This window comes from Artibeus jamaicensis, unplaced genomic scaffold (assembly GCF_021234435.1).
Source record: "Artibeus jamaicensis isolate MK-2021 breed Jamaican fruit bat unplaced genomic scaffold, CSHL_Jam_final scaffold_612, whole genome shotgun sequence".
Lineage (NCBI taxonomy): Eukaryota > Metazoa > Chordata > Mammalia > Chiroptera > Phyllostomidae > Artibeus > Artibeus jamaicensis.
The window spans coordinates 2,690,475-2,711,100 of NW_026522049.1; the positions used below are offsets into that span (position 1 = coordinate 2,690,475).

Genomic DNA, 20,626 nt, shown 5'->3' on the forward strand with positions numbered 1-20,626 from the left:
CCCACGGTTTCACTCCTTTCCTCACAGAGGGCGTGCTGGGGGTGGGGGAGGCACTCCCCTGCCCCCCCGCTGGTCCTGGGGCCCCACCTCAGGCAGCCAGGAGGCCCAAGGGTAGGGTGGGAAGCCATCTCTGCCCCTCCTAGCTGGGGTCCAAACCCAGTCCCAAGATAAAAAAATACTTTGGTGAATTAAAAAGTGCCCAAGGAGGAGACGGGCTTGAAGGGGCAGCGGGAGGGCACTCGTCAGAGGATGCTCTGGTCTCTGATAAAGGTGGTCCTCTCGCCCCGGCCCTCGTCCTCCTCCGAGTCTGAGGGGCACTCCTGCCAGGCCTCGGGGGGCAGCCCCTTGTAGGAGATGAGGCCGCGGTCCATGGTGTACACCTTCACCCCCCGGAAGCTGAAGCCCGAGCGCAGCTGCAGGACCAGGAAGACAGTGATGAAGACCAGGACGATGAAGGCGCAGCTGAGCCCGGCCACCACCTCGGGCAGGTGTGAGGGCAGCAGCCCGGCCCGCGGCCGCGGCTCCACCTCCACCTCTGGAGGCAGCCGGGTCGCGGGCGGCAGCTGCTTCGGCGACTCTCGGCTGGTCTGGCCTTGCCTGGAGCATGTCTGCTCCACGGGGTCCAGGAAGGCGTGGCCGGGGCAGGTGAGGCAGTCCGTGGGGGCTGGCCCCCGGCACGTGGCACACGAGGGGTGGCAGGGGGCGCAGACGCTGGCGCGGATGGTCTCCACATCGTTCTCCGTGCTGTAGTGCGTGTTGAGGACTTGGGGGGCGAAGCCCGGGGGGCAGTGCTGGACGCAGCTCTTCTCGTGCAGGGAGAAGCCTTCCTCGCACACTGCCGGCACAGGAGAGAAGGCAGGCGTCGGCCACGCTGCCAGCGCAGGCCGTGGGGCCCCAGCACCGGTCACCACGGTCACCCCAGTCCCCGGGAGCCCCTGGCCCCACAACGGGGTCACCCCAAGGGCTTCAGGCCCCTTTTCCTCCCTGAGCACGGCTTTGGGGCAGGCACCCTCCCCCTCCCTCCCCTCCCCCCCACAACAGCACCAGGCACTGACCCACACAGGCCTGGCTTGAGGTGAGGGTCTTGCAGCCGCTGCTCTCGGGAGGGGTGGGCAGCCCCTCGGGGGCCGTGCCATACAGCACGAGGGTGAACTTGGTCAGGGTCCCTGTTCCAGGCGGAGGAGGAGGCCAGAGTGAGCGGCACAGGGACCCAGCACCCAGACCCCGCCAGCTCTCCCCGCCCGCCCGGCCGGCCCTCACGTGCCCCCCACACCGTAGTTGTTGGCTTCGCTGGTGTTCTCGATCTCCAGGACCCACTCGCCGGAGGGGTCCTCGTCCCAGGAGTGGGTCGTCATGAAGGCCCAGTCATTGAACCCATCCGCGGAGTAGTCATGGGGCCTGAGGGAGCAGGGGCACACAGCCGTCTGAGGCCTTGGGGGGTGTGAGCCAGGGGGCACCGAGCCCACCGCTGGGCTGGAAGCGCCTGCTGGCTCTGGTTCCCCACAGGCCAGGTATCTTTAACCAGAAGATTCTGGAAACATGCAAGGGCACTGCACTCGGAAGGCACACAGACGTGGCATGTGAGGGGTGGGGTCAGGGATTGCTGCAACACAGGACAGCCCCACGGGACACAGCCGTCCCTTGGAAAGTGCCCACCACGGTGCCCTGCTGAGGGTGTCCGGGGACCGTCAGGGCCAAATGGGCGCAGGAACAAATGCACGGACGCAGGCTCAGGGGACAGGGCAGGGTGCACAGGGGGCCGGGCAGGCACCTGGCGGCCAGCAGAGTGGAGCGGGTGCCCATGGGGCTGACCAGGTGGATGGCCAGGTCGCCACGGCGATTGTAGGACAGGGTGAGGCGCGCCTGGACGTGCTCCAGCCGCATGACGTGGCTGGTCTCCGCGAGGCAGGCGGTCACGGTCTTCCGCACCTCCAGCCGCTTCCCGATGTCCCTGTGCAGACAGCGCCACCATGGGCTGTGAGCCCGGGGACCGGGACCGGAGGACACCCGCCCCTCCCAGCCAGGATCCGGCACTCACCTGGGCTCAGCGAGGATGTCAACAACACATTTCCGCTGGGGGGGCACTGTGGTCCAGTTCTGGGCCAGGGCCACCATGGCGCCCGCATCCAACAACCCGTAGCCATAGGAATGGCTCACTGTGGGCGAGGGAGGCGGGGTCAGCACAGAGCTGACCCCGCTGGCCCCCGACCCAGCCCACGGGGCCACCCAGCCCTCACCTTTCCGGCCCACACCGTTGGTGGACCAGTCGTTAGCATTGAGGTGTGCTGGCTTTGAGGTCTGCACCACCAGGTGCTGCATGTCCCGCCAGGTGAGGTTCTTACTGTGAAGGAGGGAGGGAGGGAGGGAGGGAGGGAGGGAGGGAGAGTCTGGGCTCAGTCTCTCTGCAGACCCAGGGCTGCCCTGCAGAGGGCGCTGGTGGGGGCAGGGACGGCCCCACACTCCTCCCACCACTTACTTGGCCTCCAGGGTGAGAGCGATGATGCCAGCGGCCAGCGGGGCAGAGGCCGAGGTGCCTGTGTGAGATTCGGTGCACTTCTGCCGCAAATCTGTGGTCACCTGTGGGGAGGACACAGGGTGGAGCCTGGGGTGAGTGCAGGGGACCCGAGAGGCCATCGGGCTGCCCTCCCTCTGCCTACAGACCCTGAGCACCACAGGTGGGATGGCGGGCGGTGGCCAGGACACCCAGGTCCCAGGGCCGCCTCCCGAGGGTCGGGCCGGTGTCTGGCCCTTTCTGGGCCTCAGTTTCCCGAGGAACAAGAGAACCACGCTCAAGGCTGGATGTCATTAAGAGCCACGTCTGTTTTTAGGGAGGGTCTACCCTTCCCAGGGGGCCCCACAGACCGCTCCACGCCCCCCAGCTCCCACCCCACGCCGCCGCTGGGCCCGCGTCACCCGGCCCCGTGCATGTGGGCGGCAGATGGGGCTGCACGGAGCCAGCCGGCGCGCCCGTCCCCCGCCCCCACCCGGGGCCAGACTCACAATCTGCTTCTCGTTCTGGTTGCCGCTGCTGTAGGTCGTGGCCAGCGTAGAGGAGCAGGCCTCGCTGTACCAGGGCACGTTGCCGAGCTGCGTGGCGCTGCTGATGGACAGCGTGTAGATGCTGTTGGTGTAGCCGTCGCAGTTGCAGCTGTCATGCTCCCGGCCCCCGTTCCCCGAGGCCCAGACAAAGATGGAGCCCAGCCCCCCGCGGCCCTGTGGACAGAGCGGGCCGGGGTCACTCGAGAGCGGGACTCGGGGGGAGGCCTGACGGGATGAGACACCGCGGCAGAGTGGGGAGGCTGGGGCCTCGTTCTCGCAGACCCTCGGTCCGCCCTCCAGCCCCCGGGGGAGGGGGGGGGTCAGGCACACACGTCTGTCTAGGCACGAAAACCCAGACCTGGGCCGCCACAGGGACGTCCAGGGTGGTGACTCCAGAGGGCGGGGTGATGGGTGATTTCGATCTAGTTTTCTCTTTCTCTACCTGCCTGGTCCCTTCCCATTTTAACAAACATGCTTTGTGTAAAGTTAACATTAAATACGAGAGTAAATCAACAGGAACAAAAAAACACAAGGGAGAAAAGCCACGGGAAGAGAGTGCCCCGCCGGCCGGCCTCCACCTCACCTGGCTGACCCCCCGGAAGAAGGCCTCCTCGGCGAGGCGGGCTGGCCCGTCCACGGTCTTGCCGTCGTCCTCGGGGCCCCAGCTGGCGCTGTAGATGTGGATGTGGTTGGGGTTCAGGCCCAGGGAGCGTGCCTCGACCGCGTCCGTCACCTCGCCGTCCAGCATGCGCACCCCTGGCCACGGAGGGGGGCGGGGTGAAGGGTGCGCACGGGCCCAGCTGCCAGGGGCTCCCTCTGGAGCATACACACCCGGCCGGCACCCAGAGGATGCGCAGGGGAGGGGGAGAGAGGCCGGTGCTCTCTGGGAAACCCAGAGCCCTCCCTCCCCAGCTTGCCTCTTCCTCCCACAGGCGAGACCTGGGGAGCCGGGCAGAGCCCTGCTGCCCTCAACCGCACGTTCGAGACGGAACACGTCTCTGGGCTCCCGAAGCAGCGTGGTGCTCAGGGCCTGCCACACAGCGACTTGGATGGGTGGTGAGGGTGGAGAGAGGCTCTCGCCGAGAAACACGCACCCACCCCCGGCCCGGGGCCACCAGCGCTGCTGGTTCAGCTCCCCGAGGTACCGAGAACCTTCTGTGGAACAGCCCGTGCGTCAGAAGCACCCTCAGTGGGAGAGCGGTGGGCACTGGGAGGATGAGGAGGGGGCAGAGCAAACCCCACCCAAAGGGCCCTCCCCAAGGCGGCGGCCCAGGCCCACACCCACCTCCAATGCGGGCATTGTAGGCCACACCCACGCCACAGACGCCGTTGTTGGCCACCGCGGCCACTTCACCTGCACACCGGGTACCGTGCCTGCAGAGCCAAGAGCACATGAGTGGTGGGCAGGGCCCAGCAGGTGCAGCTGACGAAGCCCCTTCACATGTGACCTGCATCCTACGTCTGAGTGCAGTCCCCTCCCGCACGTTCCACTTCGTGTGTGGCCACCTTGGCTCTGGCCAAACCCTCCCTCAGAGCCCCAGTGGGGCCAGGACCACAGCACAGACGGCAGCCTCGCAGGCAGCAGGAGTCCACACCCAGGCTCAGCCCTGCCTCCTGGGGGAAGAGCTGGAGGGAGGCAAGGGCTGGGGCCGGGGTTCCTCACCTGTTGTCGTTCATCTGTGTGTACCGAGGCTGTGGGTCAGGGTCCTGGTCGTTGACATCGAAACTGGCCCCAGGATCCTGGAAGGGACGTGGTTGTTGTCAGGGGCAGCCTGGTCGTGCTGGTGGAAGGGAACCGCCCCCAGACGTCCTCACCGGGGACCCCCACTGCCCCCCAGGCCCGCTCACATAATTGCCTGCCAAGTCCGGGTGGTTCTTCTCGATGCCGTCGTCCAGGATGGAGACCACGATGCCGCGTCCTGTGTAGCCCTGGGCCCAGGCCTCCTTCACATTCAGGTCCCGCTGGGCGGCCCCAGACTGCAAGACACACACCCGGCACTTAGGAGACGGGGTTGGCTGTGCGAGGTTAGGGTACCTGAAAGAACCCCTTCACCTTCCCCAAGCCTTCTCCCCCCGCAGCTGCTCCTGACAGGCTGCCCCTGGCAGTCTGGGCTCCGAGGGCATGTCGAGAACTCTGGACAGGCACCCCCTCCCCTGCTCCAGGCTTCGAAGGATGGGCTAGGGAGTGACTGCTCCGCAGACGTGGAGAGGCAGGCCTCGAAGTCGGCCTCGCCCAGCTACGGGGCCCCTCAGTGGACGGACGGCTGCACCTGAAGGGGAGCACCCAGGGCCCCAGGAGGCAACGCACCAGGTACCACTGCTGGGGAAACTTGGGGTCCGTGGGCTCCTGGTACACATCCCGTTTGGTCCGTCGTTTCGCCACCTGTTGCTGCAGCCACCGGACCTGCGAGGGGGGAGGGAGACGGTGTGGGTGGGGAGGGAGAGGAGGAGAGCAGCACTCCTGAGAGAGGAAGGGAACAAGGGAAGGGTGGAGTGGGAGGAGCCGGGGCTCCCTCACCTGAGGCTCTCTCTGCAGCTGGCTGTGCCGCAGGCGGTGAGGCGACAGGGACCGCTTTGTCACAGCTCGATGCCAGAAGTGGTAATAGTCACCAAAGATCTGTAACAGAGCAGGAGAGCTACGCTGGGCTTTCCATCTGTCAGTCCCCAGGGAGGTGGGGGACCGAGGTGGACGGCAGGTGGCAGGGGAGGCACACAATGGCAGGGGCTGGTGGGTACCTGTTCCCCTCAGGGCGCAGCAGGAAGGCGCAGGGAACCGAGGGGGGCTGCCCCTTCCGGGGTCCCACTGGTCCTCTGAGCGACCCACCGAAAAGCCCCAGGACAGGCCAAGCCACTGCCCACACCCCCTGGCCGCCCGGGACATGCCCCGGAGAACATGAGCCCCACAGCTCCTGTCCCCAGTGCCAGAACCCCCACCCTCCCCCAGCTGTGCCCCGGGCCCAGGCCAGCAGGCAGTAAGAGCACCTACCTGGCCGTGGTTGAGGAAGCCATGCTTGCGCGCCAGGCGGTCAGCCACAGCCGGGCCTCCAGAGATGTGCACAGCCCAGGTGTTGGTGAAGACCTGCTGGCCATGGGCACTGGCCACCAGCAGGGCCAAGGGTACCGTTGCTGCTACCACCCATAGCAACCAGGGCCTCAGCTCCATGGGGGGTAGAGGAGGCTGGGACCGAGGAGCCCGCGTCTCCTTGGCCTGGTCACAGGGCCTCGGCTCCCACGTGCCCACACACTGCCTGCGGCCCGGGGCTGACGGGCGGGGGCATGGGGCCGCAGCGGGCAGGGCTGTGGCGGGAGGACGAGGGCCGCCGGCTCTGGGAGGGGCAAGGGAGGAAAAGGCGGAGAGGAGAGTCAGTCCCTCAGTCACGCGCTGAAGCTGCCTTCCCACCCATGGGTGCCTGTGAACGGGCCAGAAAGGGGCTCTGGGGGAGAGGGGGGAAGGCCCAGCACCCCCAAGGTCAGCTGGATGGATGGGCAGGGGGACCCCTCCCCACACAAGAACACGGGATGAAGAATATCAAGGCAGGCCCCGGCTGGTGTGGCTCAGTGGACTGAGAGCCAGCCTGTGAACCCAAGGGTCGCCGGTTCCATTCCCAGTCAGGGCACACGCCTGGGTTGCGGGCCAGGCGCCCAGCTGATGTGTGAGAGGCAACTGACGGATGGAGCTCTCACACATCGAGGCTTCTCTCCCTCTCCTTCCCCTCCCTTTCCCCCTCTCTCTAAAAATGAATAAGTAAAACCTTTAAAAAGTATACATCAAGGCTTGAATCACCGAATAAATGCTCACCAGAATCAGAGTGAAAAAATGGGCTATAAACCAGTAATGTGCACTGGCTTCTATTACAAAACAAAAACCAGTTTTGTTTTCCAAACACTATTTATACACGTATGTTTATATGTAACCGCAAAACCAGGTCTGGACGGACACACACTGAAACGCTGACAATGATTCTCTCAAGATGGTGAGAACTACGAGTGCTTTTACTCTCCTCTTTGTGTCATTGCGTGTTTTCCAAATGACCCGGGCGTATTTGATAAAGGAATAAATTAATGTTGGGTTTCTAAAGTTCCTTCGTAGGTGGCCTCTATGCGGCTCATGAGGGTTTTCCTGGTTCAGCCAAGCTGACCAGGCCCCAGAGGTATCTGCAGCCCCTGAGAAGGAAAACGGGGTGACCCTGGCCGGGATGGGGGCTTTGGGGGCTCAGCCCAGGGGTCGCGGTGGCTTCCCCTCCCTCTACGGCCGGGACCCTGGGCCACCACCAGAGTCAGGGGCCCAGGTTCTTTGTCACTGTTTCCTGGAGAACGCTGGGGCCGGCCGGCCCTCTCCAGCCAGGCCGGGAGGCCCCCCGGCAGCCCCCCAGCCGCCCCCCTGATCCCCACACACCCACCCGCCTTGCGTAATCCTAGTGGGCGGGGAAGCCAGGGCAAACACCGGCTGCTGAGCCAGGAGCGCCAAGGTGAGGCTGAATCAATAGCCCTCGTGTTGTTTTTCCTCCTTCAGCAAACACACGGCAGGACCTCTCTACCGGGGGCCACATAACTGTCCCCACAAAGTGCCCCTAGCTAGCCAGAAGCCAAGCTCCTGGGGTGGGGACATGCTAGGGGAGACCCTGGCTGGGCTGCAGGGGCTACCCCATCCCAGTGCCAGGGGCTGCTCACAGTGCCCAGGGTGCCCCCACGCCCCCTCCAGCGGCTCACCCCGGGAACCCTTCACTTCTCTGGGGCTGCCCGCAGTCACCACCAGCCTCCCCAGCGACACTTCTGCTCTGGCTGCAGCCCCACCGTGCAGGCCGGGGGGGACTCAACACACTGTTCCTGGAGTATTTTCAGTTTACACCAAAATAACCTGACAGCTGACGGCAGGAGGCATCCACAGGCAGAGTTCCTCACCCCCGAGGGGCAGAGTCCACAGGGTTCCTTGGGGCCGGCCGGGAAGCCATAGCCCCAGGACGCCTCCTGTGGCCAAGTTCCAGAAAGCTGGCCCAAGCAATGGCTGGGCAGCCAGACCTCTGGCCTTAGGGGGTGATGGAACCCAAAGCTCCTCAGTTAACAGAAGATATTGGGGCCCTGGGGGCAGAGACAGAAGGGAAAGAGGCCTCTTCTCCCCTCCTTGCCACCACGATAGCTGCCTCGGGTCCAGATGTCATGCAAAGTCACCCCCCGACCACAGACAGGGTGGTGCACCCGATGGAACCACCAAACTAAGACTTGGTTCCTCTGGGCCTGGCCTGGGTTCCGGCTGACTGTGGGTGGAGCGGCAGCTGCTTGGCGTTAAAGGTGATTAACCAACTATTTAATGACCTTGCAGCACCCGGAAAGAAAGCTGGCTTCAGGCACAACCGAACAACCCCCCAAACAAGGGCGCGCTCACTACACCCGCGTTCCCGGCTGTGGCAGGGAGGATATGGCCTCCCCAAAGCCGAGATGCTCCCCCCAGACAGCGCTGCCTCAGCAGCTTGGAAGGAGTGAGGACCCCCATGTCCCAAAAGAGCAGATGCTGAGAACAATGAATGAATGGGCTTCTCCCCACCCCCATCCCAGACTCTGACTCACCCTCTGAGTCCCAGTTCTCGCTGTATTTCTAGCTTTCCGTGATGCCCTCTCACACGGGCCTCAGCTCCCGGCTGTGGCCAGAGAGGGCTGTGGGCGCTCTTCATGGCTGTGTCTTCCTCCCTTTTCCCAGCCTCAGGAAGCTCCGGACACAGACCGCCTTTCCAAGGCACCCACAGAGAATCTACCCCAAGGTCTGGCTGCTGCTTCCCAGGCCCTGGGGTCTGGCGTGGCCAGGGCTGCCTAGGAAACCCGATCTGGTCTCTCCTTCCGGTCTCTCCTACCAAGTCAGGTCCAGTTACAGACACTTACAGGCTCTCCTGAAATTGTGACCTCTAGTTCCCACTCCACTCACACTTGCTGAGTGATCTTAGACAAGTCACTTCCTCTCTGAGCCTCAGTTTCCTTGGTGGTAAAAACTGCTAACCAGAGGTTTTCAAAGTTTTGGGTTTGTTTTTTTTTTAAGCCACAGAATACTTAAAAAAAAAAAAAAGAAATCCAATCTTATGTGGAAGCCCAGTTATAGTAAATAGTAACACTGGGGCCACTGTGGTCGCGTAGGCTCAGGCTTGACTGCTGTGCTGAGCCCTGTACACACCTGGCCGGCAGCTGGCCAGCCCTCACTAGGCCCCATCGCCGACTCCTAACGCACTCCCAAGCCACAGAGACCCCGGCACTCCCCAGAGAAAGGTCTGCCCCCTCGCCCCAGGGTCAAGGAAGCAGGGGACGGAGGGTAAGCAGGTTTTCATCTGACGGACTGCTGTCAGACCTGTGTGGCGAGCAGGCCGCCCCTCAGTCTAGCCACCCCGCGCGAGCGGCGGGGGCCTCCGCCAGGCCTCCCTGGAAGACGGTCCCAGCACCTACCTGAGCCGGCCTCCCAACGCCGCCGGTCCCGCACCTGGGTCTCCGACCGCCCAGGTGTGCGGGCGAGGCTGAGGCCCCCGCTGGGAACCACCCCGCGCGCCCCCTACAACTGCAGGTCCTCCCTCCCCAGACGCGGAGGAGGCGAGCCGGCGGCGACCCTCGGGGGACGGCGGGGGGGCGGGAGCGCCCATGCCTCTGGAATTCTCTCCCCATCCCGCCCTCTGCGGGGCCCCGCGGCGCTTCCTGAGGTCAGAGGGCTCGCCGGGTCCCCAGCGGAAAAGTACCGGCGCGAGCAGGGCCGGGGCCGACGCGGGCGCGCGCTCAGGTGGGTTCCCCCGGCAGAGGGCCCAGCCCGGCGGCTCCCCGGGGCCCAAGTCCCGCTCCCCAGGCCACGCGCCCTCGCCTCTTACCTTGGGGAACCCAGGGAAACTTTTCCAGGCGAGCGCCGCGGCGGCTCGGGCCCCCCTCGGCCGAGCACAGAGCCCGGCGGCGGGGCCTGAGCTCCGCGCGCTCCCCGCGCCCGGCAGCAGCGTCACTGCGCGGAGGCGGGCGGCGCGGCGGCGCAGCCTCGGCCCGGCCCGGTACCAGGGCAGGGAGCGGCCTGGGTTCGGGCTCCGGCGCGGGCGGGGGCAGCGGCCGGGCCGCGGCGGCGCGGCTTGTTTACTCCGGCCGCTGTCAGCCGCGGCGGCCCGGGCTCCTCCTCCTCCGCCGCCGCGCCCCTCCCCCGCGCGGCGCCACCTCCGCGCTCCCGGCCGCCGTCTCCGTCCCGCCGCCCCGCCGCCGCGCCGCCCATGCCGTCCCGGCCCGCGTTCCAGCAGCGCAGGGCCCCCAGCGGCGGCCCCACGGCCTTCCGGGGCTCCTGCCGCTCCTGCTCGGGGCGAACAGGAAGCTGGGCCGGCGATCTCAAAGCCCTCGCGGGCGCGTCCCCCAGGCCCCACTGCCCGCGCCCCGGGCTCGGCTCTTCGGCTCCGCGAGCTCCCCCGGCGGGAGGCGCAGGGACCCGAACTCGGAACCGTGGGCCTGAGTTGGGAAGAGCTGGAGGAGCCGCTCGGAGCCCCGTCTCGGCTGGATCCTGGGGCAGCTGGTCCTCTCCCTGACTTCCCACTCCTAAGCCGTGGTTTGGGCACGACTGGGTTAGGGCTCTGGATAACTGATCTGGGGCACCCCACCTGTGATCGAACTTCACAGCGGCGGGCAAACCTGGAGACCTACCGTCGGAGGAGCCAGGATCTCATTTGTGTGTGTATCTATGCAGACGGGTGGATAAACAGAAGAAGCCCCCGCCTCTGCATTTAACTTACCGGCGGGCAGCATACCAGTCACTTTGCATTACCTCCTTCTTATGTACATTATTTAATCCACATAATCCTTTCAAGATGACGTTAATCCCATTTTCCAGATAAGGAAACTGAGGCGCACGAAGTTTAAATAATTTGCCCTAGATCCCAAAGTAGCAGGCCTCAGAGCCAGGAAGACGTGCGTGGGGCTTCAGCAGAGCCTGGATCCCAGTCCTTGCAATATGCCAACCAGCTCGGCTCCCTCCCTGGGTCCCTGCCCTAGAAAACGTCTGTGCTACTTGGCGAGGATGCCCAAGCCCGAGCTGTGAAAGACATGAGAGGAAATGTGGCCAAGAGCTCCCCGGGCTAGGTTATTCGAAGGTCGCAGAGCGGTCCCTGCCCATCCCTTCCTGTTCACTGGGAGATAACCTGGCTGCACAGTATTAGCCTGTGGCCTTCTCAACTCGGGGATAAGGACAAAAACAAAGGCAGCGGCTGCTTCCTGGGAGCCAGGAGCTGTGCTAAGCTCTTCCCAGGGAACTCCTTCCTTCCTCGCCGCCAGCCCCCTGAGGTGGGTGCCATCCATTTGTTTTTCTTTAGGCACCTTTCCTGTGTCACTCTGCGTCTGACACGGGATGAAACACAGGCAGGTGTGAGGGGATACTCCTGAGGACTCACTATGTGACAAGTCAACCGGCAAACCTGGGTTCAAATCCCTGCCGCACTATTTTATGCCACCTTAAGACGCATAGCTTGATATCCGAGCCCCCATATACCCCTCTAAAATGGAGGTAATACTCATTGTGCCATTCGGACACCTTTACACGTACTGCGGACACCAGAAACTTGGGGGAGAACAGGGGCCCGAAAGCTGAGTCTGTGACAAGTCTGGGAGCGGGAACGTTTTCCAACAAGAGGCTGACTCGTGGGGGCCCCCCAGGGGTAGCCCCACCAATGCAGTCACCACGGGGAGAACAATACTTCTGCAGTCAGACCCAGGGAGGCAGGAAGTGAGTCACGGTTCTTCCTCTGTGTGTGAGCAAGAGAACCCACTGAGGGGAAACTGGGACAGGGCTGCCCCCGTCTAGCCTTGGAGTCTCTTCCCACTTATCCTGTAACCTAGAAGAAAAAGGTCCAGCCAGCCAGAGAGCAATGCTGGCTGCCTCTAGGTGCCCCTCCCATCCTGGAAGTGGGTCCCAGGGGAGCCGAGGAGGAGCAGGAGGCGGCCCTGGGAGGAGAACTTCCCAGTTTCTCCAGGCCGGGCCCTCCGATCCGGCCCTGGGCAGAATGTGGAAACCTTGACACTGTGTTGCTCAGAGGTGCATCACCGGGAGGAGAGAGCTGAGCAAGTGAGCACCTGTCTGCTTCGCCCAGAGCTTCTCCACCTTGGTCCTGGTCCTGTTTTAGGGTTTCACATGCAGTTGTATTTTACTGCAATTCTGTGGCTGAGAAGAATGTGGAAGCCACTCTCCTTGAGACCTCTCTGGGGGAGTGCCCCTTCTGGAGAGTCCGGTCAGTGACTGCTAGCCGACCCGGTTCTTTCTCTCACTGGCACAAGGCCTGTGGGCAGGTGGTGTTTTCTCTGTCCCTCCCCACGGATATCCATGTCCACACAAGAGGCCTCAAGGCCCGAGGGAGTTAAACTGCTGCTGGAGCCCCATTGATCTCTGGATCACAATTGACCAGTTTTACACAGCCCTCAACAGGTGGGGCACCGGGTGAAAGTAACCTGGCGACAGGAAGGGTGTCACCCTGTGGGGGGGAACGAGGTGTGAGGGAGGAAGGGGCTGTGAGTCCTGGAGAGAGGAGTCAGCTGGCTAGGTCTCCACCCCGGGACTCGGGGCTAACCCGGGAGGCGCCGCAGAGCCAGCACCCAGTTAAATCCACCTGGTCACCCTCATCACAGGCCCTGGCAGTGTCCCTGTGGAGTGCCCTCGGGGGGTCTCCTCTTAGAACCTCCTCTCCACTCTCAGGCTCCTCAAACAAAGCCTTCGGCAGCAAAACCCACACCTGGTTCTCATCAAAGTGTGTACACCACATTCATACATGCATAGAAGTTCACACAACAAAATTGAATTGTTTTCTCTAAGAGGGTGGGATTTTGCAAGCTCTCTGTTCTCTTTTTCTCTTCCCCGCGTTTTTCAGGTATGTCTCCAGTAACTTTTGCAATAAACTAACCAAGCCTTAAAGTCACGCGAAAGGGAATAAAGCATGTCCATACTTCACCATGCAGTTCCAGCACACCTGGGTCGCTCCTGGACACTGCTGGGCAACAGCCAGGCTCCTCCTATCCCAACGCAGGGCAGGGCCCTGCCAGGTCTGGCTAAACCACTTTGGGAAAAACCTCCTTTATATGACAGGCAAGCGGGGTGTCTGTGGGTGGTGGGGAGGAGCCAGAAGTGATTTGGTGGTGAAATAGCTGGTTCTGCTGGGACAGGATCCCAGCATGGCCAGCCCTCCTTAGGTTCCTAGTCATCGGGGTGCGTCTGCCGAACCCCAAACTCTCTGGTGGGTGTAGGGTCCCCCTTCTGTGCCTTCTGCCTTGCCTTCAATGTCCAGCCAGCGCTACCTGCAACCGGGTACTGAATGGGTGTGTGGGCTGCAATCTAAGCGGACAGACATTCATTGAGCACCTACTGAGCATTGGGCCCTGCTGCCTGGAGCTGAGTTGCTTACAGCTTGTCCTTGGAAGTCAGCAGCCGCATCGGGTGTGGCAGGAAGGCGGTGCCCGAGGTGGACGGCCAGGACCTCCCCGAACCTGTGTCCGACGACGACGTGGTCTTGCAGCTTCCACGCGCCTCTGCCTTTCCTTCTCCCTCTTGATCCGGAGAAGTAAAACAGACAATCGTGAATTCTCGTTGCCTTTTCCAATTAGTCCTGGCATCGGGAAGGGGTTTCTCAGCCTCAGCACACCGACGTCCTGGGCTGGATCACTGGTTTTCATGGGGCTGTCCAATACCCGGAGTGTTTAGCAACATCCCCAGCCTCTAAACACTAGTTAGGTGGGTGCCAGTGACACCCCCCCACCCCCGTTATGACAACCAAAAACGCTGCTAGACATTGCCAGATGGCCCCTGGGCTGCCGAGTCGCCCCCAGCTGAGAACCACTGCTCCAGAGCGAGGAAGAGGCACGGTGTGGAGGCGGGCGGTGTGCCTGCCGCCTGCGAGGCCCCGGGAAGGTCTGCGGGGAGCTCCGCGCCGAGACAGCCGGCAGCGGGGGAGAAACTCCCAAACCCCAAACCGCCGGGCAGGGCAATGCAACAATGAGGCCATTTAGTGTTCAGGGCAAGCAGTCCTACGTCTCTCCACGACATCTGAGGACATGGCTTTCAGCAGCGTTAATGATCGTGCCGAGCCAAGGAGAGGAACAATCGTGGTGATGGCACTCTGTTTCCAGGGCGGGGCGGTGGGTGAGACAGCTTCGAGTTGACTGTGTGTTCGGAAGGCAGATCGGTGGCTGCCGGGGAGGGGGGCCAGGAGCAGGGGGCGGGGGACTTTTGGGGAGCGATGGGGATGCTCATTATTATCTAGACAGCGGTGCTGGTCTCACGGGTATAAACGAACAGCGACACAGACCAAGCCCTACACTTTAAATGCGCTGTGTTGGTCACACTCGACAAAGGTGGTTTTAAAATATATTTGTTCAAAGTTGTGGTGCCTGAAAGACATTATTTTTGAAAATTGACGAGTGTGAGGTGGCCCATTTCTGGACTGTGCCAGAGAGGGGCAGTGCATCCGGGGAGACGGCTGCAGGACTCCAGAGGCAAACAGGAGAGGGTGACGTGGGCCTCGGGGCTGCTGGAGAAAGCAGGGACCGCGCCGCTCGGCCCAGCCTCCCACCGTGAAGGCGGCAAGTCTACCGAGGCGTGGGGCGGCGCCGGGGAGTTTTCCCACTGGGTGCTGCTATCAGACCAGTGTGTCTGGGCCCGTACCAAGGGGGCTCAGGAAAATAAAATAACAAATGTGCTGTTGGCTGCCAGTAGAGGAACAAATGATTCTGCAAATTACAGGCTCCTCCAGTTAACTTTAATCCCTAAAACAAATATTGCGGGGGAGAGTCAGTCAATACCTGGAGGGGGGGCATCCCTTAGTGGGGCAATGGAACCTCCACCTGGGGAGCAGGCCACCCATGCCCAAGGGGCTGCGCTTGGCATAGAGGGTGCCAGACACGCCAGGTGAGAGGGCTGGGCGCCTCTCCCTGACGGGAGGAGTGCTTCTGAGCTGAAGGGGACCTCCCCAGAGCCCGCGAGAGCGCCCGAGGGAGGCTTGGGAGCAAGGACAGGGCTTGCGTTGGGGATAAGTTACGTGTGGAGGGCTGACGGCACACCGGGCATTCCAGTCATTCACTGGCAGACACGGATTGAGTACCTGGGGGTGCACGGGCTCCTTCGGTGTGTGTTCCAGTTGTGGCCGCAGACGCAGACGGCAGCCAAACTGGCCAGAGCGTAAGAGAAGTTCAGGTCATCGTCAGTACTCTGGGGGGAAAAAATCATAAGAGGGTGATGTGGAAGTTCCTGGGGAGGTCAAGGAGGGCCTCCGGGAGGAGGTGATGTTTGAGCAGAGGCTCCAGAAAGAGGCAAAGGTGTGCAGATCTGAGGTGCGAAGAGAGGGCTCCCAAGGCGCAGGAAACCAGGAGGACAGGCCTGGCGTGTGAGCTCATGCACTTGAGAGCAGACACTCCTCAGAGCGTGGGGAGAGGGGGGGAAGGTGAGGAGTGATGAGAGCAGGGGGGAGGCAAGAGCGAGATCCTGGAGCGTGGGGCAGCCTGGTCCGGATGTTGAATTAAATTCTCAGAGCAGTGGGCAGTCTGGGAGAATTTCACTAATTTATCCTTTTAAGAGGCCCCTCGGGCTACTATGGTGAGGAGACATGTAGGGGGTAATAGTGGAAGCTCCCCAACAGCCCGACGCAGGAGTCACTATTAGTGACCCTCCTAAGTTACCTGCTGGGTGGGGGACCAGCTTGGGGAAACACTGTGACTTTCACAACACAGTGAGTGAGTCTGTGAGCTCTTGAGCGGGCCTGGGAAGGATGGGGTGCCATCCTGCGAAGCATGGGGTGCCACACAGCGCCCTGGGAAGCTGGAGCCTCCTCAGGCTGAGAGATGGCCGGCCAGGCCTGGGGTCCCACTGCCCAAGTGCTCGGGCGGGCTCACATGCTTCTCCCTAAACCACACCTACGTGGGCATCTTTCTCAGGAAAGTTGGCATTAAGGGATGCTTTGAGTTCACAGTTCAAACTCGCAGAGAGCTGACTCGCTCATCCCATCTCAGGCACTCGGCCGAATACGTTACACTCCTTTATGGCCACTAACAACACTGATGCAGGCACTGTTGTTATCCCCATTTTATAGATTAAGGAACCGAGGCCTAGAGCGCTTGCTGGGAACTCGGAAGATCCAACCTGTGGAGAGAGCAGGGAAAGCTTCCTGCCTCTAGAAGAGGGAGGACTGGAGCTGAATCAGCCACGAGTTCCCTTAGACGTCGTGACGTGGGTGGCTCTGCTCTGGTTCACATCTGGCATTTGCTTGGAAAAGCCTGTTCACCTGCATCCTGCCAGTAGTCCCGGTTGCTATGTCTCTAATGCGTGGGCCAGACCTGCCCTTTCCCACGCAAACCTTGAGGGCAGCGGTCCAGTGTGTTGGTTCCCAGCCCGGCCCTGGGCTCAACTGCAGCTCCGAAACTCGCTTAATGCCCCCTGTGCAAATTACTTAGCCTCGTGGGGCCTCAGTTTCCCCATCTGTAAAATGGGGTACAAGCTACCCAGCTCATCAGGTGACACCTCTGCAGGGCTCAGCCCAGCGCCTGGCCTGTCTCAAGGGCCACTGTGATCAAGTCACACGCTCCCTCCTCCCGAGGCAGGAGCGCTCTTCTGGGGGCTGGCCATGGAGGCTCTTCGAACCCTTCCACACATCGGCCTGAACCCAGGCTCTCGCGGACTTATCCTCTGTCCCCACTGTGGCTCTCCCTGCGGTGCTGTTAGGCTATTGTTTTTTCCTAGTGAGGAGACCTACCGGCCTCCCACGCTGCTGTTTGTGCTCAGAGGGGCCTTTGGTGGGGCCCATGAGGCGCCTTGTACCTATGTTGCAAGTGGGCCGCTCCTTTGACCTCTTGCTTCTAAGGTCAGGGGTCAGCACCTAGGCTTCTGAGGCAGGGTTTCCCAACCTGTTCACCTTGTGACATGCAGACTGTGTGCGGGCAGCCAGCGGGGGCCAAGTGAGCCAGGATGAGGGGCGCTGGGAGGGCCACCCCCACCCTCTGATGCCTGCTTGGGGCTTGGAGGCTCTGGAACCCATTCCAGACACACTAGCAGGCAGTACTTTCCAAGCGTCCCCCAGTGCTGGCCCCATCTTTGCGTCGGTGAAGTTTCTTCTCAGAGAGTCTGGGCTGGGCTGGCCTCCCTGACCTTCTCGTTTTTCGGGAGAAGAAACACTTTCCAGATAACATTCTAGGAAGATGTTCTCCTGGGAAGCAACAGGCCTCTTTGTCTCTGGCAGCGGGTCTCCGACCTGAGCCCGGTTCGCCCCCCTTCAGGGAAAAGGACCCACCCCCACAGCCTCCCCCACACTGACCGCGGCACGTGGTCTCTCTTGTGTTAGGTACACATTCCGCCTTCAGTGCTCATGCAAACACCCACCCAACACGACCCAAAGGTCCAAACTGTATAGAAAAACTACACGCAAAGCAATCTTGCTCCTACCTCTGCTCCTTCTGTGTGGTCCCCTCCGTACCCGGGTGCCAATTTTTACTCGATCTGGTGGATCTTTCCAGTGTTCTCTGCAGAAAAAGAAAAAGGATCCTATATCCATATACATCTCTCTGGTGTTAGAGTGCCCCCATTTTTTATCAGAAGGTAGCCTAGTACACCTTGCCTTTTTACTTAGCAATACAAGCTAGAGGAATTTACACGATACATATGAACAAAACTACAAACCCAACACAATTCATTGAACACTGGCTCCATGGCAAGGACGATGCTGTTTGGCTGAAAGCAAACCGCCGCCCGCGGAGACGTGGGGCTGAGCAGAGAGCAGGCCCCCTTTGGAATGCGGCGTGCCTGGGGGTGCTGCCCTGTGCGGGGGTGACTCGGTTCTCCCACGACTCATCTCTCCCTCGGCCACTGCCACACGTCTGTTTGCACAGAGGACTGTTACATCACTTGGCCTTCTCCTGGCTTCAACGCATCATTTGTGCATTAAATCCGCCTCTGCTCTTTTCTCGTTAGCCAGCAGCAATTAAAAAGGGCTGCCTGGTGCCAACACAATCACAAACACAAACGCACGCTCGGGCGGTGAAATCTCGTGTCAACGGGAGATTGCGAGGTGGTCATGCCGACAGGGATGATGATGGAAATAATCGCCATGGTCACATTCACGGGGAACTTGCTGTGGGGCGGAGCTGCACTAGCTGTTTCGCCGGCAGGGTCGTCTGGAATCCTCCCGAGAACCCCCCAAAGCACACCCCGCTGCACACATGAGGACATTCAGTCTTAGTGGGGTTAAAGAGCTTGTCCAAGGTCACATGTACAGGAAGCGGTACAGTTGGAACTTGAACCTGTGCCCGTCCGGCTGACCCCAGTGACCGCTGGAAGGGCTGGTGGCTGGGGCAGGGAACTTCCTGTTCTGTTTGCCATCAGGTCCTCACTGCGGCTATGCCCTGCTGGGCTGGGCTGGGCAGGTGAGTTGGGGCCTCGGGCAGCGGGTGAAAAGCAGGTGTGGGGGGTGCAGTCCCTGTTAGGGGCTGGACTCCCTGGGAAGCCGCTCCCTGAGTCCCCGGTGAAAGTGCACCAAGCCCTGCCCGGACTATCACAGCGAACAAACACACACATGCCAAAAACACCACCTAGGAGATAATGATCTGTGTCCGTGACGGGAACAATGACTTCTGTGAGGGCCGGTGGAGGGCTGAGTTCTGAATGTCCCTGCGTGGTCCTGGGCCGGCAGGGCTGTGGCCTTGCACCGCCCTCTCCCCAAACCCCGCCTCACGCCCTCTCCCACCCTCTCTCCTGTCACTGCCTGTGGTTCATTCCTTGTCTCGGCTTGTCCTTGTTCCCTGTCAAAGCCCCAGCTAATTCCAGGAGAGACAGGGCGGTCTGGGAGGCCCAAAACCGAAGCCCTCGGCCCAGGCTTAGCTGCCACGTCACCAAGCGCACCTGAGCGGCAGACACTTCCTGGGCGACAGGCAGTTTGGCGAGGAAGATGAGGACCCAGCGGAGTCCTCTGGGAGCTGGCCTCCTGAAGGGCCACCCCAGGGTGGGGGTTTGGCCCTCAGGGGTCTGAATGCCCAGGCTGCTGGGGCTGACTCACACTGAGGGTCGCAAAGCCAAACGCCTGGACCCAAGCACTGGCCGGGGACTCCCCCGCCTGCCGGAGATTGGGGAGAGCCCCGGGAGGCACGGCCCCGAGGGAGCCCACCTCCGCACCCTTGCTCAGACCCAGGTCAGAGAACACTAACACCCTCCCCTGCCCCCACTGCGCCCCAGGAAACCCAGCCCTTTCCGTTAAGCCTCTTACCCAACAAAGTAAGTTGGTTTCCGTTTTCCTAGATCAATAGAATTGATAGTAAAAAAACGAAGCTACCCCCTCCCGTTGGTCCCACATGACATGCTGGGCACTGTCAGAGCTCCAGAAATGCTGACCTCATCAAGCGGTGCCCGCTGTGGTCTTCTCCGAGCTCCCCATTACAGGCCTGGGGTGTTCTCTTGTTCTGGGTTGGAGCTTCTACTGGACTCTAACCCTTTCCCGTGGAAACAGTGTGGCTTCTTGCGTTATAAATGCCATGCTTATGCAAGCGCCCCCCCCCCAAACCCTCCTGACACCGTCCCATCTTCCACAGTCCCCACCTGAGCCCCGGCCTCCCTGTTGTTCCGCTCTCTCTGTCCAGCCGCATTCCTACCTCAGGGCCTTTGCCCTGGTGGCTCCTGCTCTCCGGACGCCCCTTCCAGAGCACGCGTACGCCTCAGCCCACTCTTCCGTTGCAGGGCTGACTGCTGGCACGACGCCTTTGCCTCCTGCAGCATGCAAACATGCAAACAGAGCGCTCCCCGGCCCCCTTCCTTGCTTCAGTTTTCCTCTTAACGCTTCACCATAGCATGTGAGCTCTAGGTGGGTAAACGTGTTTGTCTGCTTTGCTCACTGCTGTATCCCCAGTGGCTTCCACAGTGCCTGGTACATAGTAGGTGGTCTGTAAATGCTTGTTGAGTGAATAGTTTCACGGTGGAAAATTTGAGTCTACATAAAGACACACACAAAAAATAAAAGATGCCTAGAATCTCCAGCCCTTCCAACTGAGCTCCCTGTCTCTGGAGGCATTCAAGTGGAAGCTGAGCATCCATTTGGCCAGGGGTTGTGCAATGGAGAGGAGCGATGGGTGGAGGTGGGGGCTTGCTCCTCTCAGGAAAATACTGGGATCCTGCAAAACACTCCCTAGCACCGCAAGTCATTCTCTGCAATGTAGAGCCCTTCCCTCAGGCCTCAGGACTGGGTGGGGAGCCCTCCAACCCAGAAAGGGTGGGGCGGATTATCAGGCGGGCTCCGCAGATAGTAACAGGTGGGGTCGAACTGATCTGGACACTCACCGGACTGGCTGATTTGAGGAATGTCAGGCCACCCCCACCCCCTCGAATGTGTCCCCACTGACCTGCCACAATGTCTGGAATTCCATCATTAGAGAGAGTTCAGTTTCTGCTTTTAGAACGCACTCCTGGGAGAGCTGGGCAGCTGCCACCTCAGCCACATAAACCAGGTCTAAATTTGCATGTCAGCCGGGAATGGGTCATGAGGGGGTGTGAGTTTTGGTAATGGGGGCATTTAAAAGCAGGGGCGCTGCCGGGAAAGCAGGCAGCCTGACAGCGCTGTTCTCCGTGATAGGAGACTTGAAGGCCTCA

The 20,626-nt window shown here is 61.5% G+C and overlaps 1 protein-coding gene across 6 annotated transcripts; it reads right to left on the reverse strand.

The window, feature by feature from the left end:
- Positions 1–148: 148 nt before the first annotated feature.
- FURIN (furin, paired basic amino acid cleaving enzyme) lies at positions 149–19,488 on the reverse strand. 6 transcript variants are annotated; one of them, XM_037149137.2, is made up of 19 exons: positions 19,379–19,488; positions 17,441–17,517; positions 15,111–15,217; positions 13,419–13,560; positions 6,026–6,365; positions 5,558–5,656; positions 5,348–5,443; positions 4,888–5,016; positions 4,703–4,779; positions 4,325–4,413; positions 3,623–3,795; positions 3,001–3,213; positions 2,477–2,577; positions 2,238–2,341; positions 2,039–2,156; positions 1,772–1,951; positions 1,274–1,398; positions 1,056–1,166; positions 149–835 (listed from the first exon to the last, which is right to left on the reverse strand). In XM_037149137.2, exons 4-19 carry the CDS (start codon positions 13,445–13,447, stop codon positions 243–245), a joined length of 2,577 nt encoding a protein of 858 aa, XP_037005032.2. In that variant the 5' UTR covers positions 13,448–13,560; positions 15,111–15,217; positions 17,441–17,517; positions 19,379–19,488; the 3' UTR covers positions 149–242. The 6 variants fall into 6 exon arrangements, with proteins under 6 accessions (XP_037005032.2, XP_053514969.1, XP_053514970.1 ...); XM_053658994.1 differs by lacking the exon at positions 19,379–19,488 and adding an exon at positions 19,254–19,346; XM_053658995.1 differs by lacking the exon at positions 19,379–19,488 and adding an exon at positions 17,675–17,974.
- Positions 19,489–20,626: the final 1,138 nt, after the last annotated feature.

Coding starts and splice junctions, on each gene's coding strand:
- FURIN (XM_037149136.2), bottom strand. CDS start 8,708: ATGAAGAGCGCCCACAGCCCTCTCTGGCCACAGCCGGGAGCTGAGGCC. Junction 5,444..5,557: donor AGCTGCAGAGAGAGCCTCAG/GTGAGGGAGCCC, acceptor CCCCCCTCGCAG/GTCCGGTGGCTGCAGCAACA. Junction 1,167..1,273: donor CAGCGAAGCCAACAACTACG/GTGTGGGGGGCA, acceptor CGCCTGGAACAG/GGACCCTGACCAAGTTCACC.